Genomic DNA, 14,452 nt, shown 5'->3' with positions numbered 1-14,452 from the left:
AAAGTCAAAGTACTCATATACATTGCTTATATAAACAACAAGTTAAGAATAAGATATTCTGTGAATATGCATTGACAAAGCTCAAATTAGTCACTGGTATGGTATGCAACAAAATCCAACTAATTTCCATCATCTTGTCATAATAGATTTCCCATGGTTGCCTCTAGACATTGGCCAACGTTTGGTATACTTAATATCTCAAGTGGCCCCAACAAGTATGCTATAGATTTGTCTCACTTCCAAGAGTAGACGCATAACAAACTTAACTTTGTTTCGAACAGTAAATAAACGCTAGATAAAAGAAATAAAATAGCATTATTGACTTTTTGTGAGACTTTCAACAAATCGCTTTCACATGAATTTATCAAAAAAGCGAATGTGTGACGAATATAGTGAAAAATCGTAGCAGAGTACAAAAACGTTGCCAGGACAATATATCCTGTGAGTTTCAAGCATCAGAGCACCATCATTGGTTTCATTCACAATTTGGTTCACCTGTCCCCATGCCACCCCCCGTTCCATAAAAATAAAAGACACTTTGTTAGAGTTTTTTTTTGTTTTTTTTTTTTTTTTTTTTTTTTTTTTGGTTTTTTGTATATTTTTTGTATATTTTTTGTTGTTGTCAGATTTTTATTTTTATTCACTATATTTTGTTTTCTCATTTACTACGCAAGTTGTTTTGCATCATACGCATTTTTCGCATCTTTTCCTCCACACATTTCCTTTCACATTTTTTTTGTTTTGTTTTTGTTTTTTACTTCTTTTTCATGTATAAATTTGTCTCATGTGTTATGAAAATATAATATACTTATGTAAGTTTATGTTTTTTTTTTCGTTTGCTTCTTTCCTTCGTTTTTTTTATCTTCTTCATTTCTCTTATTTTGTTATCGTTTTTTGTGTGTGTGTGTGTGTGTGTTTATTTTTTTTCTGGGAGGGTTTTTCCTTGGTTTTTTATGTTTTACAGAGAATGCTTGGCTTTGGGATTTTATTCTTCTTGTTCTTGGTAGTTGTTTTTAGTAACTATGCATTAATTAGCCATATTTGGTGTGTGTGAGTGTGTGTTTGTTGTTGGGTTATAACTATGTGCAGATATAGTATATGTATGTATGTATGTATGTATGTTTGTATGTATGTTTAATGCATGTTATGTATTGGTATTGTATGTATGCATATATGGACTCTACAGACTGGATTATCCAAATCAATTTGGTTAAGTACAAAATATATGTATGTATGTATGTGTATATATTTGTTGTTGTTGTTGCTGTTTGTTATTTGGAAACCACGCATCGAACTGAAGACATTATTTTTCATCATGTTTTATTTCATTTCGTTTTCATATACCTTTTTGCTTGATGTATATATATTTATATAGATAAATTCTTGATTCTTGTTTTTTTTTTTCTGGTTGTTGTTTTTGTAGTTTATAAATTAGCTGTTCAACAAACTTATGGCATAAAACTAATGAAACGCGCAAAAAACGAGTATTTTGGTTTTTGAATTTTGTTCGAAAATTGACAATTTCATATTTTGTTAAGTTTTTTTTTTTTGTATTTTTGTTTTTCTTTTCGTTTTATGTTTTTGTTGGTTTTCGTTTTTGTTTGTAGTTAAATTGACATTTGAGGGCTTAGAACATGGACCAACCTAGGCCAGCACATACAACAAACTGAGCCGATCAGAGATGGGGATGAGAAAGAAAGAGAGGGGCGGGCAGAGGAAGAAAATGAACGGGAATGATGGCAATCAATTCCCCTTGGACCTACATACAAACATGTACAATATGTGCGTATGTATGCTTTTGTAGGTACAATATTCATGTATTTCTGTCTGGACCCAGTCGGTTGGTTAGTTAGCTGATTGACAGGTGGCCCATGACTAGGGTGTGTTTGTGTGTGTGCCATTTCTGTATGTATGTACATGAATGTCATATACATAATTTATAATAGTTGTATATGCATGTATGTGTGTACTTTTGTTTAATATTATGTATAGTCTTTATATATATATATATAACATACGATTAGTTTTCTTCATCATTTTTAATCAATGCCATAAAATACATAAGTATTTATGTATGTATGCATGTTTGTGTCTGTATGTGTGTGAGTTCTTATGTATTTGTAGTTCTAGGTACAGAATTCTTTGCTGGCTCACTAAGGTGCTATATTGTTGTTGTTGTTGTTGTTGTTAGTCAATAAGTTTCGTTTTTTGTTTTTACTAATTTTAAGCTTAAGTTTAAACGCTCTTTAACTCTCATTCTCTTCGCTTGTAATAAACATACATTATGTATTTATAATTTATTTTTTTTCAACTCTACATTTCTACAATGCTACATTTGTGTGTGTGTGTCTTTGTGTTTGTGTTTTTGGTTGGTGTATGTATGTTTGTGCTCTAATAGAAGTTAAAATGTTTGATTTCTACCGCAATAACTTTTTGTTCAACTATGTTTTTGCATATATATATATACATATATATGTATATGTATGTATATTTATTGTATGTATATAATGGACTGGGACAAGGGAGAGGAACTTCGGAAAGGGCTGTGGGAGGGTTCAGGGTGATGTCTATGTAACTATTTTGCATTATGGCATAAAATGCTTAAAATGCAATAAACAAAATGAAATATTTTATATGTATGTATGTATGTATATATGTATGTTTATGTATCTATATATATGTATGCATGTATGTTTGTATGTATCGCTGTGTGTATGTTGGTGTGTATATATATATATATATATGAAACATAAGATTTATCATATCATATTTTCGTTGTATAAAGAGTACATCAATTGGTCTCGATCTCAAGCAGCAGCACAAAAACGGTTGCAATAACAATAAATATTGTTTATTATATGCAAAAAAATTAACACACTACCGTTAACTAATAATTGGTATTTGTTTACTTGTTTTTGTTGGATATCTCTTCCATTTAGCTTTATTTAATTAGCTTTCTTTATTTTATTTTCTTGGTTTGTTCAATTCTTTGATGCGCCAAATAATCCCTACGGCTTGTAAACTAATTATAATTATTATATTTTATTACGCTATATATATATGTACATACATATATGTATATATATATATATATAGTGTAGTGTATATAGTGCCATAAATATTTCATTCGACTTTCGTTTATCGCTCTAATTAACCATATATGTATATACATATATATGCATGTTGGGCGATTTTTTTTTTTTGTTGTTTTTTGTAATACTTTTTAGTTACTTTTTGCTTTTTTTTGTGTGTTTGTTTTTTTGGTTTGTCATTTAATTTTTTTTTTTTTAATTTAATTGTTGTTTTGTTGTTGTTGTTGTTGTTTAAATGGGACCACTCTCTCTCTTCTTCTACTTTCTTGCTTTCCGTTATTGCTTTTACTTATTAGTTTTTATTTTTTTTTATTTTTCGTTGTTCTTGATTATAGTTTAAAGATATATACTATATATAATATATATATAGAGATTTCAATATACAATTGATGTAAATAAGTTTCATTATTCAATATATATTCAAAGTGTTAAGTCTTTTATTTTTACTTCATCTTCTTCGTCATTTTAATTCATATTCATTTTGCTGTTGTTGCTGTTTATTCGTTGTTGTTGTTGTTGTTAGTATCGGTCTTAGTTTATGTTCATTATCTGAATGATTAGTTGTTAACGTGCTTAGTCTTTGTTTTTGTTTTGTTCTTACTTTTTGCTTGTTTAATTATTTATACAAAATGTTTGTTTTTGTTGCATTTCTACTATGCCATAAATAAATCAATCAATCAAAGGGTATGGGGCAGGGTTAAAGGAATGCCTTTAGCTATTTACAAACCCTTGCATAATATATGTACATATATATACATATATGTATATATGTATGTATATTCATTTTTACGTTTTGGGAAATTAAAATGTGGCCACATTGCCCCAAAAAACCCCCAAAACCAATTGGCATCTCTGCCCTTTCAGTTGCTCTTGTACTTTCCCTTTTGAAAGACTTTTCTTTCTTCGTTTCTTCTGCATTCTGACCACAAGATTATGGACAACTTTATGTGAAAAATAAATATATAATCGTTTAACGTTACGCTAATTCAAGATAGGTTTGGAAAATTTTGTAAAAAATCAATTCTTCTTTTCCAATTCCTGCCAAAATTGACAAAGGGTATAGACATTTCGGCTTGGTCGTCAGCATGGACCTTCATTTTTATGACATTTCCCTTTTTGCTTGTCGTCGTCCTTTCTAACGAGCGCTCGTTAAACTGACTGCATTGACACACAAAAAAGGACAACATTGTTTTAATGTTGTCCAAAGCGTGGCAGACGGAGGTGGAGCTCTATGGTTAGGAGGTTGAGGGGTTTGGTATACAACAGCAGCAACAGATAATGAAAACAATGGATCATTATAGAACCCAAATGTCAACCGAACAAAAAAAAATACTGAATTCAACAATTGTATTTAAAGTTGCGCTGGTTTTCCATGTGCTTTTCCATTTTTTTCTCTCTTTTGTTTTGGGTTAGTTTGCTTTAGGTTTTTTTTTTTTTTTTAGTTTAGTTTTGAATACTATAAGCTAAATAATTTAATCAACTTTAACAATTTTTAACATGATTTTTGGAATCGAACCCATATAACCATAACATGTTTGTGTTTTTGTGTGTCCGTGTGTGTTTGTGTGTGTGCGTGATTGAAGAACCTAAAATGTAATCGGTTTTTGGGGTTTTCTTTTTGTTTTATTCCCATTTTAATTTTCTTCTTCTTTTTGGTTTTATTTTTCTTTCTCATTGGCGTAAAGCTTTTCCAAATACATATATATATATATATATATATATATGTATATGTATATATATATACATATATATCGTTTGTGTAAGGGTATCAATAATGTAATAAATGTTTTTTTCTCGCTATTTACTAGTTAAGTTTTGAAAAATATTCGTTTTGAATTTTCTGGTTTTCTCACTAGATGCTTGTATATACATATATGTATACGTCATATATATATACACACATATGTATATGTTTTGTATATATATATATATGTATGTAGTATTATTAGCACTACAATTTTTATTGCTTTTTGATACACGTTAATCTATTTATAAGTTGGCTCTTCAGCTTGTTCATCAATTTTTCATCATGATTTTTGTTGAGCAATTTGAATGAATTTCCTTTTCGGTCGTACAATGCAGTGTGTGTGTGTGTGTGTGCGTAGGTGTATGACTGTATGTGTGTGAATGTCTGAGGGATATCACAATATTCGAATTGCTTTGGGTTTTAACTCGTTTTTAAATATTGACATGATTTTCCTTAATATTCAATATCACCAAAAAAAGGTAAACTAAAGAGAAAATCATAGAAATAACACACCGAGGTCCTTAGGGGGTATTCAAAATTATATTATAGAAGGTGTGTGTGTCTTTTTGTGTTGATTTCAAGACGTAGCCATTCTTCGTTTGTGAGTCCTTTGACTCCTAACGATGACCATTGACATGGAGTCTCAATGAGAATTAAGTTTTGTTTGTTCTTTTCCCATCACACATATCTTTGGCCTTCTTCATTTGGGCCATATTGACTTGCTTTCGATTGATAATTTTACTCTAATCTCTCTTTTTTTGCTTTTGGCTACGCCCATGCGAGGACACAAAATCAATTCAAATAAAAAAAAAAAAAGAAACAATTGGTTTTTGTTTTTCGTTTTAATGTGTAAGGATTTCAAAATGTATATTGTATATATTTTTCATTTTAACTTGTGTGTGTGTGTGTGTTTGTGTGTGTGTGAGGATGTATGTGTGTGTGCTTTCGTTTCTAATATATATATATTTAGTTTCAACCTTAGCATTATTAAATTGCTTATTCATGTTTTTAATTGTTTAATTTTATTGCTTTCTTCTTCTATCTCTTTTGCATAATTCATTATGCAATTGCCTTTGTGTTTACTTTTATTTTGCTTATATAATTTTTAATACTATATAAAAAAAAAAAAAAAAAAAAAAAAACAAAAAATTATATTTACGTTTTTAATTAAATATTATTGCCGAGCTTTAATTTAACATTTTGGTTTTTTTTTTTCTTTCTTGTTTTTAGTTTTCTTTCAACTTTTTTGATGAAATAATATTTGGATAATAATAAATAATAAATGACTATAAGTTAGTGATTAATGTTAATTAATTAATAATTTCAATTTGCATTCGCTTGGGTGATTTTTGCCATTTTTATTAATTTTTTATTTTGAGTATTGCTTTGGTACTTTAGCCGATTTCGTTTGGAAACGCTTTAACGTTTCCTTTTTCGTCTCCTTTCTTCCTTCTTTCATTCTCAACTACTACTTGATCTACTTGCTACACATCTCCATCTCCTTTCTCATCTCATTCTTCTCCTCTTCCGTCTATTACTTCTATAATATCTTTATCTTAATCTCTTCATTGGTTTCAACAGTATAAAAATAATTTTTGTGATTATATTTAATGTATTTCGTACGCCGTACATACTAGATTAACTTATGAGTATATGTGTGTGTGTGTGTGTGTGTGTGGGCCTATGTGGTATATTACGCAAAAACTACACTGCGTTTTTACCAAATCTAGAAATATATATATTTATATGTAGGTGTATGTATATATAGATTCCTTATTTTGTTCTTCATATCAACAACTTTGTTTTTTATACCCTTGCAGAGGGTATTATAAAATTGGTCAGATGTTTGTAACGCACAGAAGGAGACGTTTCCGACCCCATAAAGTATATATATTCTTGATCAGCATGAGAAGCTAAGTCGATATAGCCATGTCCGTCTGTCCGTCTGTCCGTCTGTCCGTCTGTCCGTCTGTCCGTCTGTCCGTCTGTCCGTCTGTCCGTCGGTGCGTACGCGTTTTACTCAGCCATCTTAAGAGCTATCGGGATGAAATTTTTTTTGGGAGCTTTTTTTTACCCGGGTGAGATAAAGTATGAAAATCTTTGGGATCGGACTACTATATCATATAGCTCTGGAACAAAAATTTTTGCAAAAATTGGAGTATCCCCATGAAATTTACCAATATAATAGAATTTGATATAAAATCTCAGATCCCAAAATTTGACCCTGATCGGATAAATAGAACACAAGTTACAGTCTATATAAATCGGTTCAATCGCTGCCGGCAGCTCTGCTTGCTGCCTACTACGTCACCATCTGTTAACAGAGCACATGCATACACACACAGACGCAACGCTACATAAACTGTATGTGTATGCGTGCGTTGCTTTGCTTAGGGAATGAGGGAAGAAGAAGAACAAATTGTACATAGTATGAAGAGTAAAATTGTTTTGTTTGTATATTAATGAATTGAGTTGCAGAAAAGAAATTTTGAACATGTGAAATTATTATTGTCAAGGACTGCAAGGGTATATAAACTTCGGCATAGCCGAATTTAACTTCTTTGATATTTTTTTTAGTAATTTTTGTTTTCTTGGGTTGATCTAAAGATTGCTATGTCCCCTTCCGACTACAGTTTATTCTACAAAACTATGGCCACAATATATTCGTTGCACTTATCGTTTATCGATTATCGTTTTATCGATTTGTTGAGATCGGTTGCTGAAGCTGATTTTCAGTTAAATGGGAATGTCTATGTTTAATTTTGTGTGTGTTTACTATTTACAAAATTATGTGCAGCGAATTTTTCCTGTCTGTGTGTGTGTGTGTGTGTGAGTGTGTGTATGAAAAATGATAGTTACAGTTACATAATAATAGATTTAAGTTAAATATGAAAAACAAAAACAAAATGCGCCTAAACGCATTTCATCGCTGTTTTGCCTTTGTTTTCTTTCACGCATGGACGAAGTGTACTGTTAAATGCTTGAGACTAGATCACACTCGGTATTATTTTTCTTTTTTTCTCGTCATGAGGAGGGGGGAAGGGTAGGGGGCTGTGTGTGAAGCGCTGCACTGTACTCGCTATCATATATGTATGTAAATGTATGCATATATAAAACATGATTTTGGTCTTGGAATGCCTTGATGAATGTTTTTGAATATTACTTTAGACTATATAAAAACTGTTAACTGGGTCTAAGGGAACTTTTTGCTTCGCTCGCTTGCTCTTCAGCTGGCTAAACTAAACGCTTTTTCGTTGTTGTTTCTTTTTTGCTGTTAAACAGCGACTAGATGTTCTCGTTAATATGTATGTATGTATGTTTCCTTTGCTTTTTCTTTTTTTTTTTTGTTTATAAATAATTGGTATTGTATATAGTTGTTTTTTTTCTGATGGAATGCTAATTGACTATGCGTAATAAGGTCTTAAGATATATATATATATATAAGTATATATATACATATAAGTATATAGGGCTTTTGAGGAATCAAAGAAACTAAGAATGAAAAGAAAACAAAACTAAATGCTTACAAATTCCCCTCCTGAATCATTTGACCTGAAAATGCCCAATCTAGCCTTAAATGAAGAGTTAGAGAGAGAAAGAGACAGATAGTAAGAGAGGGGGAAGGGGCAGAGTTAACTAATGTTGGGAGACGATCGTTTGATCCATCCTTTGTATATATAGTAATGATAATGATGAATGTTATAGTTACATAGGTTTATAATGTGCAAGCTGGAGCTAAAATTGAGTAAATTAATGGAAACATTTTTGGTTTGCCTACTTTTAGGCTAAATATTTGCTGTTAAAAATTTTGATTAATTTTGTTGTTGTTCTTGTTGGTTGCCTCCATTTTGTTTCTTATAGAAAAATGTTTTTGTATGTACGTGTGTGTGTGTGTATTGTTTTTCTAAAAATTTCAAGTGCTGTTAATATTTGGCTCTACTATTTGCCCTTTTTGTTTTGCTTTTTTGTTCAGTTGTTAATGTTGCAGTCGCTGCTGCTGCTCTAAGTAGGTGACTTAGTTAGTTAAAATGTGTGTGTATGTGTGTGTGTGTGTGTGTGTTAATGGGCGTGTATTTGTGTGTCCTACTAATATTACTGTCTTAATAGTTAGGCTTGCTCTTAAGACCTAATTCGTTGTTTGAGAAACATTGCATTTGCTTTTTGTATTCGTTGCATTAATTTTAATCACTTCGTCTTCGTCAACGTTTTCGATTAAAGAGAGTGAGAGAGAGAGATAGATAGATAGAGAGTTAGAGTTAGAGTAAGAGTTAAAGAGAGAGAGAGAGAGTGAGAGATTGAGATTCAGATTCAGAGATTGCAAGATCTAGAGAAAGAGAGAGAGAGAGAGAGAGAGTGTGTGTGTATGTGTATGTGTGTGTGGGATTTGTGTAGGAGAGATAAAAGTTTTGTTTAGCTACAGGTTATATGGTACACTATATTGGTATTGTATATATACTCTATATATATATTTGTTTTAAATATATATATATATATATATATATGTGTATCTGTTAAGTAGATAGATTTTTTAAGTTATAGATAGAATTGCTTTTTAAGTTTTTTTTTTCAGGTTTGCAGGATTGCATTCGGTTTAACACCTCATACAACAAGGCTCTCTGTGTGTGTGTGTGTGAGTGTGTGGGTGTGTGTGTGTGTTGGGGCTGTATTTGTTTATGTAGAGGGTTCAGGGGGCTGGGGACTAGGAATATGTTGTTTAACTTGCTTAAGATTAAAAGAAGAACCCGATTAGGTTTTTTTTTTGGTTAAATGTTTTTTTTTGTCGTTTTTTGTTTGGTTTTCGTTTTCTTTTTTACTTGCTGCCTAAGGTGTCTAATGCGAATTTCTACAGTCTCTGTGTTACTTCTACTACACTTTGCGTTTTTTGCTTTGGACGTATTGTGATGTCAAGTATGTTGTAATATATATTTATATATATATGTATATATATAGATGTGTATATATATGTATCTATATCAAAAAAAAAAAAAAAATATACACTGCTAACGATAACTTTAACTTCAACGGTATATTAACTAAAACCACCTTTACACATTTTGCAACTGCTGCATTTTTGGTTTGCTTTCTTTGTTTTGCTGCAACTGCAACTTACATGGCATAAGTGGTAACTCCTCCTCCACCTGCACCCGCACCTCCTATTCCTGATGATGCCACACCATTTGCAATGGTCTCCACCTTAACACGCTCGAGAAACTCATGTGTTGGCGATGCCAAACTGGCTCCACTCTCGCTGTTGCTATCGCCACTGTGGCCATGCAACGACATGGCCATCATTAGCTCCTCCTCATCCTTAAGGCATGCCGATTCCAGATGCTTATTGAGATACGACTTGAGGGCAAATGTCTTGTGGCAACGCTTGCATTCAAAATTCTTGTCCACCGAATGCGTCTGCATGTGGGCCCTCAGATTGGAGCGATCCGCAAAGGCTTTGCCGCAATGCGCACATCCGTAAGGCTTCTCGCCGGTATGCGAACGCAGATGTCCCTGCAGGAGCCAGGGGCGCGAGAACAGTTTGCCGCAGACACCGCAACTGTGCGATAATTTGTGCGTCAGCACGTGCATAGCCAGAGCTGGCATCGACACGTATGCCTTGCCGCAGGTGTGACATTTCTTGGCCGATTGCGAATCGAGGGAGCGATGCGTCTGCTTGTGGCGCGACAGATTACTCGAGGTCGCATACTGTTTGCCGCACTCGGAGCACGTGTATTTGGTTTTCTGCTGATCCTGGACAACCACAGCGGCCGGATCGGCCACATGTTTACGCTTGGAGCGGCCATCGCTCACAAAGAAGGCCTCATAGGTGTAGGCAACGGTCTTGGCTGGCGGTGAATTGCCATCAGCATCGCATGGAGCCTCGCCATCCAGTGATATCTGATTCGTGTTCGTTGTGTTGCTATTCTCATTTTGAACTCCACTGCTGCTGTTGCTGCTACTGCTGCTGGCACTGCTGGCCGGGCTACTGGGCATGGCAATGCTGGCACTGGAGGCATTGCTCAAGGGGCGTTGTTCGTTCACTACGCTTGCTGCAGCAGCCAATTCGGCAATCGATGACGTGCTACGCAGATGCGCATGCGTCTCCAACGCTGGCGCCGTTGTTGTTGAGTGGGTGTGGGCCAGATGCTGATGCTGATGATGCTGTTGCTGCTGCTGTTGCAGAGGCATATTATGCTGTTGCTGCTGCTGCTGCTGTTGCTGTTGCAATTGATGGGGCTGTGTGGGCGGATGGAATGCAGTCGAGGCGCTCAGGTCGAGTATGGCATGGGCAGCATGCAGGTCCTCTTCGGCCGGAATGCGTCTGCGGTAGCCATGTGCAGGCTTATCGTCCAGCGAATATGGCCTGTAAATGTCTTTCTTTTTCGGTGGCAACGATAATGTTGCTCCCGTGCTGCTAAAGCATTTCCGTTCACTGGATGCCACCAATTCGGTTTTAATGTGCATGCCGCCCATGCCCGCCAGCGGACTAAAGCGATCGCCACTGGGTGAGCACGATGGCGATGAGGTGGTCGACGAGGGTGGTGTCTGATACGCGGCCAAATGTTGATGTTGATGTTGCTGTTGCTGCTGGTGTTGTTGCTGTTGTTCTACCGCACTGTTGCTTGTAGCAGCAGCAACTAAAGCTGTAGCCGCAGCACGTATAACCGTGATCTCGCTCTCCATTCTGGGCAGGTACGCAGTATAGTGCAGTGGTGACAATTCGCGGGTGTAGCCTAAAGTGTCCAAAATAAGGGAAAGAAAAACCAAGACCCAAAAAAATGTGAACATTAACAATTTGCCATGAAATGTGCAACAGTTTACTACAAAAAGCAATCTGGCTGAATATTAAACGAAAACAAGAACTTAAATAATAAAAAATGTTCCAAACATAGTTTTAGAATCCAAGTCATTATTACCTACATAAAGTAAAACATGTTAATATACTTTATTATGGCTTAAAGCCAATTGTTAAAAGACTTGAAGCGACTGAGAATAAACAAGTTGTTAGAGAGATAATCTCTTGAAAAATCTTTACAACTTGTTGTTAAGATTAAATTTCTGAAAATTTTTTTTTAATAAAAATGCAAAACATTTGGTTTTATTTCGCAACTAAATGCCAGAAAGGACTTTTGATTTGCCTAAAAGTATGCTCTCAAATGTTTTTTCACTTAACTTGAATGAAAGTTACAAATGTTTCGTAATCGAAATTTCGTGCCAATGCGGCGAGTTGAGGCAAAAGTTTTTTTCCAGTTGTCTTTTTTTCGTTTGGTTTTTTTTTTATTTTCATTTTTTTATTCTTGTTTCAACGCAAACTTACCATTGTAAACATTACTGGCTACTCGTGTTGCTGCCTCTGGCGAATGAGGCGGTGGACTGGGCGCTGTGGTGCCCGCCGTTGGTGAGCTCGGTCCCCAGCACTTGGCCGTTGTTGTCGATGTTGCTATTGTGGCTGTTGTTATGCTCTCGTTGCTTGTGGCTTCTGTTGTTGCTGCTGCTCCTGTTATTGTTGTTGCTGTTGCTGGTGTTGCAGTTGCTGATAATGATGATGGCGATGTTGATGTTGATGATGATGATGATGATGATGATGATGCGGCAATTATTGTGCGTTGCTTTTCCAATTTGGTCAAATATTTATCACCAACAACATCGATCTCCTCATCATCGTCCAATGTGGAACGGCGTGACTTGAGATTGGGCAGCGTTGATAAATGTAAATCCTCATCTCTGGAAGTTACGGATGTGTTTGCAATGTGTTGTTGTTGCAGTTGTTGCTGTTGTTGTGTTACTGCTACTGCTGTTGAGTTGTTATCATCGGAAGAACGATCCAGCCAGGGATAGGCCTTCCATTTTTTGGCAATCAAACAGCGTGGCATGTTGAGAGATCAAAGTTTTCAGTTGCAGTTTGTAAATAATATATATAGAGAGTATTTCGAGGGGGCTGGGGGAGTTTAGTGAGATTGTGAGGGCTAGGGCGCTGTAGTTTGTTTGTCGTTGTTGTTGTTGGTTGGTTGTTGTTATCAAAGATCAAGTCGAGTGTATTAAGTGCTGAAGCGAGTGGTTTTTTTTCGAACGAGCAAAGACCTTCGTAGGGGGTATTTGTTGGTGGCAAAGCGGAAAGGAAATGTTGCTATTTTTATTTCGCAATCTTTTGGTTTTACGCATGTGAAAGTTGTAGATAAAGTAGAGATTTGGCTCGCCGAAATAGCATTTAGAGTTTACTTATAGAGGTTATTGCTTGGCATACGCATTGTTGCGCTTTCTTCTCTTCTACTCCCTCTTCTTCTCCAATTCCTTCAACTCCTTCTTCTTCTTCTTCTTCTTCTGCTGCTGCTGCTGCTCTGCTGTTTCCTATTGACGTGTTTTGTATAGCATTTCCTTGCTTGTTAGTTTTCTGAAGAGTAAATTGGAGTTGTTGTTTCGAAGTTTCTTCCTTTTTTTTTTTTGGTTTTTTGTTTTTTTGTTTAGTTATAGGATACTTGAAAATTTCACAGCCCCTTCACACATTTCTGCATTTTTTGTCTAGTATTCGTCCTTCCCTAGTTCTGTGTGTGTTGTTAGACCCAGTTACTGTTACGGTTGGGGCTTGTCCTTTTTCATTTAGTTTTTGCTTTTCCGTGTTGAGTGTTGTGTTCTTTTTTTTTGCCCGTTTTTCTTTTGTGTATATATATGTATATTTTATATATATATATTAAATTTTTTTGGGGTTCGTTTTTAGGTTTTTTTTTGTTGGTCAAGTTAACTTTTCGGTTTGGTCTGCGACACGGACACGTTTTTGGCTGCGTTCGCGTTGGCTGCGTGTGGCTTATCGATTTTTACATTTGCGTTTACGTTTACATTTGTTGTTGTTACTGTTGTCGTTGTGTGTGTGTGTATGATTTTTATTTCTTATTTACTTTAATATTTTTGGTTAGTTGTTGTTTTTGTCACAAACATGGCTCAAAACATAACGTTTGTTGTTATTGCTGCTGCTGCTGTTGATGTTGTTGTTATTGATGATGTTGTTGTTGTTGCTGCTCTATTACTCTTATGCGATTTCACACAAAAATCAGAAAAAAATTGTTGTTTAAAAAAAATTGAACTCTTTTTGGTTTTGGTTGTTGCTGATGTTGATTGTTGAATGAAATAATTTTTTATTGATGTGTTTTTTTTTTTTTTTGTTTAATTTGTTGTATTTTATTTGATTTATTATTATATTTTTGTTGTTGTTGTTGTTTTGTTTATAAAACAGAAAGTATAGATGTTATATAGTTGTATACAAGAAAAGTGAAGTTAAGTTGACGCGAGTTGAGTATAGTTTAGTTTTGGAGTTTTGAATTATTATTATTGTTGTTGTTGTTGGTAGTGAAAAAATTGATTTAGGAGAAAAATATAATATTATATAAGATAGAGAAGAAATGCGAACGAACCGAACGTAAGCAACTCTTGAATGCTTATGAGAACCCAACTAAACGAGACGGCTACTTATAAGGGTGGTCCGACAGAGATTCAAAGAGAGAGCCGATTGACAGTCAGCTCGCTTTTTCTCTGTCCTTCTCACACTCTCTCTTTCTGACGCTCTCATTCGCTCACTTGCTCCTGGCGAGATAAGAACAAAATGGAAATGGGAAAAAGGCAACAGAGC

The 14,452-nt window shown here is 34.5% G+C and overlaps 1 protein-coding gene across 1 annotated transcript; it reads right to left on the bottom strand.

Moving 5' to 3' along the window:
• Positions 1 to 890: 890 nt before the first annotated feature.
• scrt (scratch) lies at positions 891 to 14,246 on the bottom strand. The gene is made up of 2 exons (XM_068292439.1): positions 12,149 to 14,246; positions 891 to 11,564 (listed from the first exon to the last, which is right to left on the bottom strand). The coding sequence occupies exons 1-2, from the start codon at positions 12,702 to 12,704 to the stop codon at positions 9,946 to 9,948; spliced, it is 2,175 nt and encodes a 724-aa protein (XP_068148540.1). The 5' UTR covers positions 12,705 to 14,246; the 3' UTR covers positions 891 to 9,945.
• Between the last annotated feature and the right edge of the window lie 206 nt (positions 14,247 to 14,452).

The sequence above is a fragment of the Drosophila tropicalis genome, unplaced genomic scaffold, assembly GCF_018151085.1.
Source record: "Drosophila tropicalis isolate 14030-0801.00 unplaced genomic scaffold, ASM1815108v1 contig_694, whole genome shotgun sequence".
NCBI classification, from domain to species: domain Eukaryota; kingdom Metazoa; phylum Arthropoda; class Insecta; order Diptera; family Drosophilidae; genus Drosophila; species Drosophila tropicalis.
Note: the sequence above shows the minus strand (reverse complement) of the source record. Positions and strands in the feature narration are given on the sequence as shown.

Coding starts and splice junctions, on each gene's coding strand:
- scrt (XM_068292439.1), bottom strand. CDS start 12,704: ATGCCACGCTGTTTGATTGCCAAAAAATGGAAGGCCTATCCCTGGCTG. Junction 11,565..12,148: donor AGCCAGTAATGTTTACAATG/GTAAGTTTGCGT, acceptor TGGACACTTTAG/GCTACACCCGCGAATTGTCA.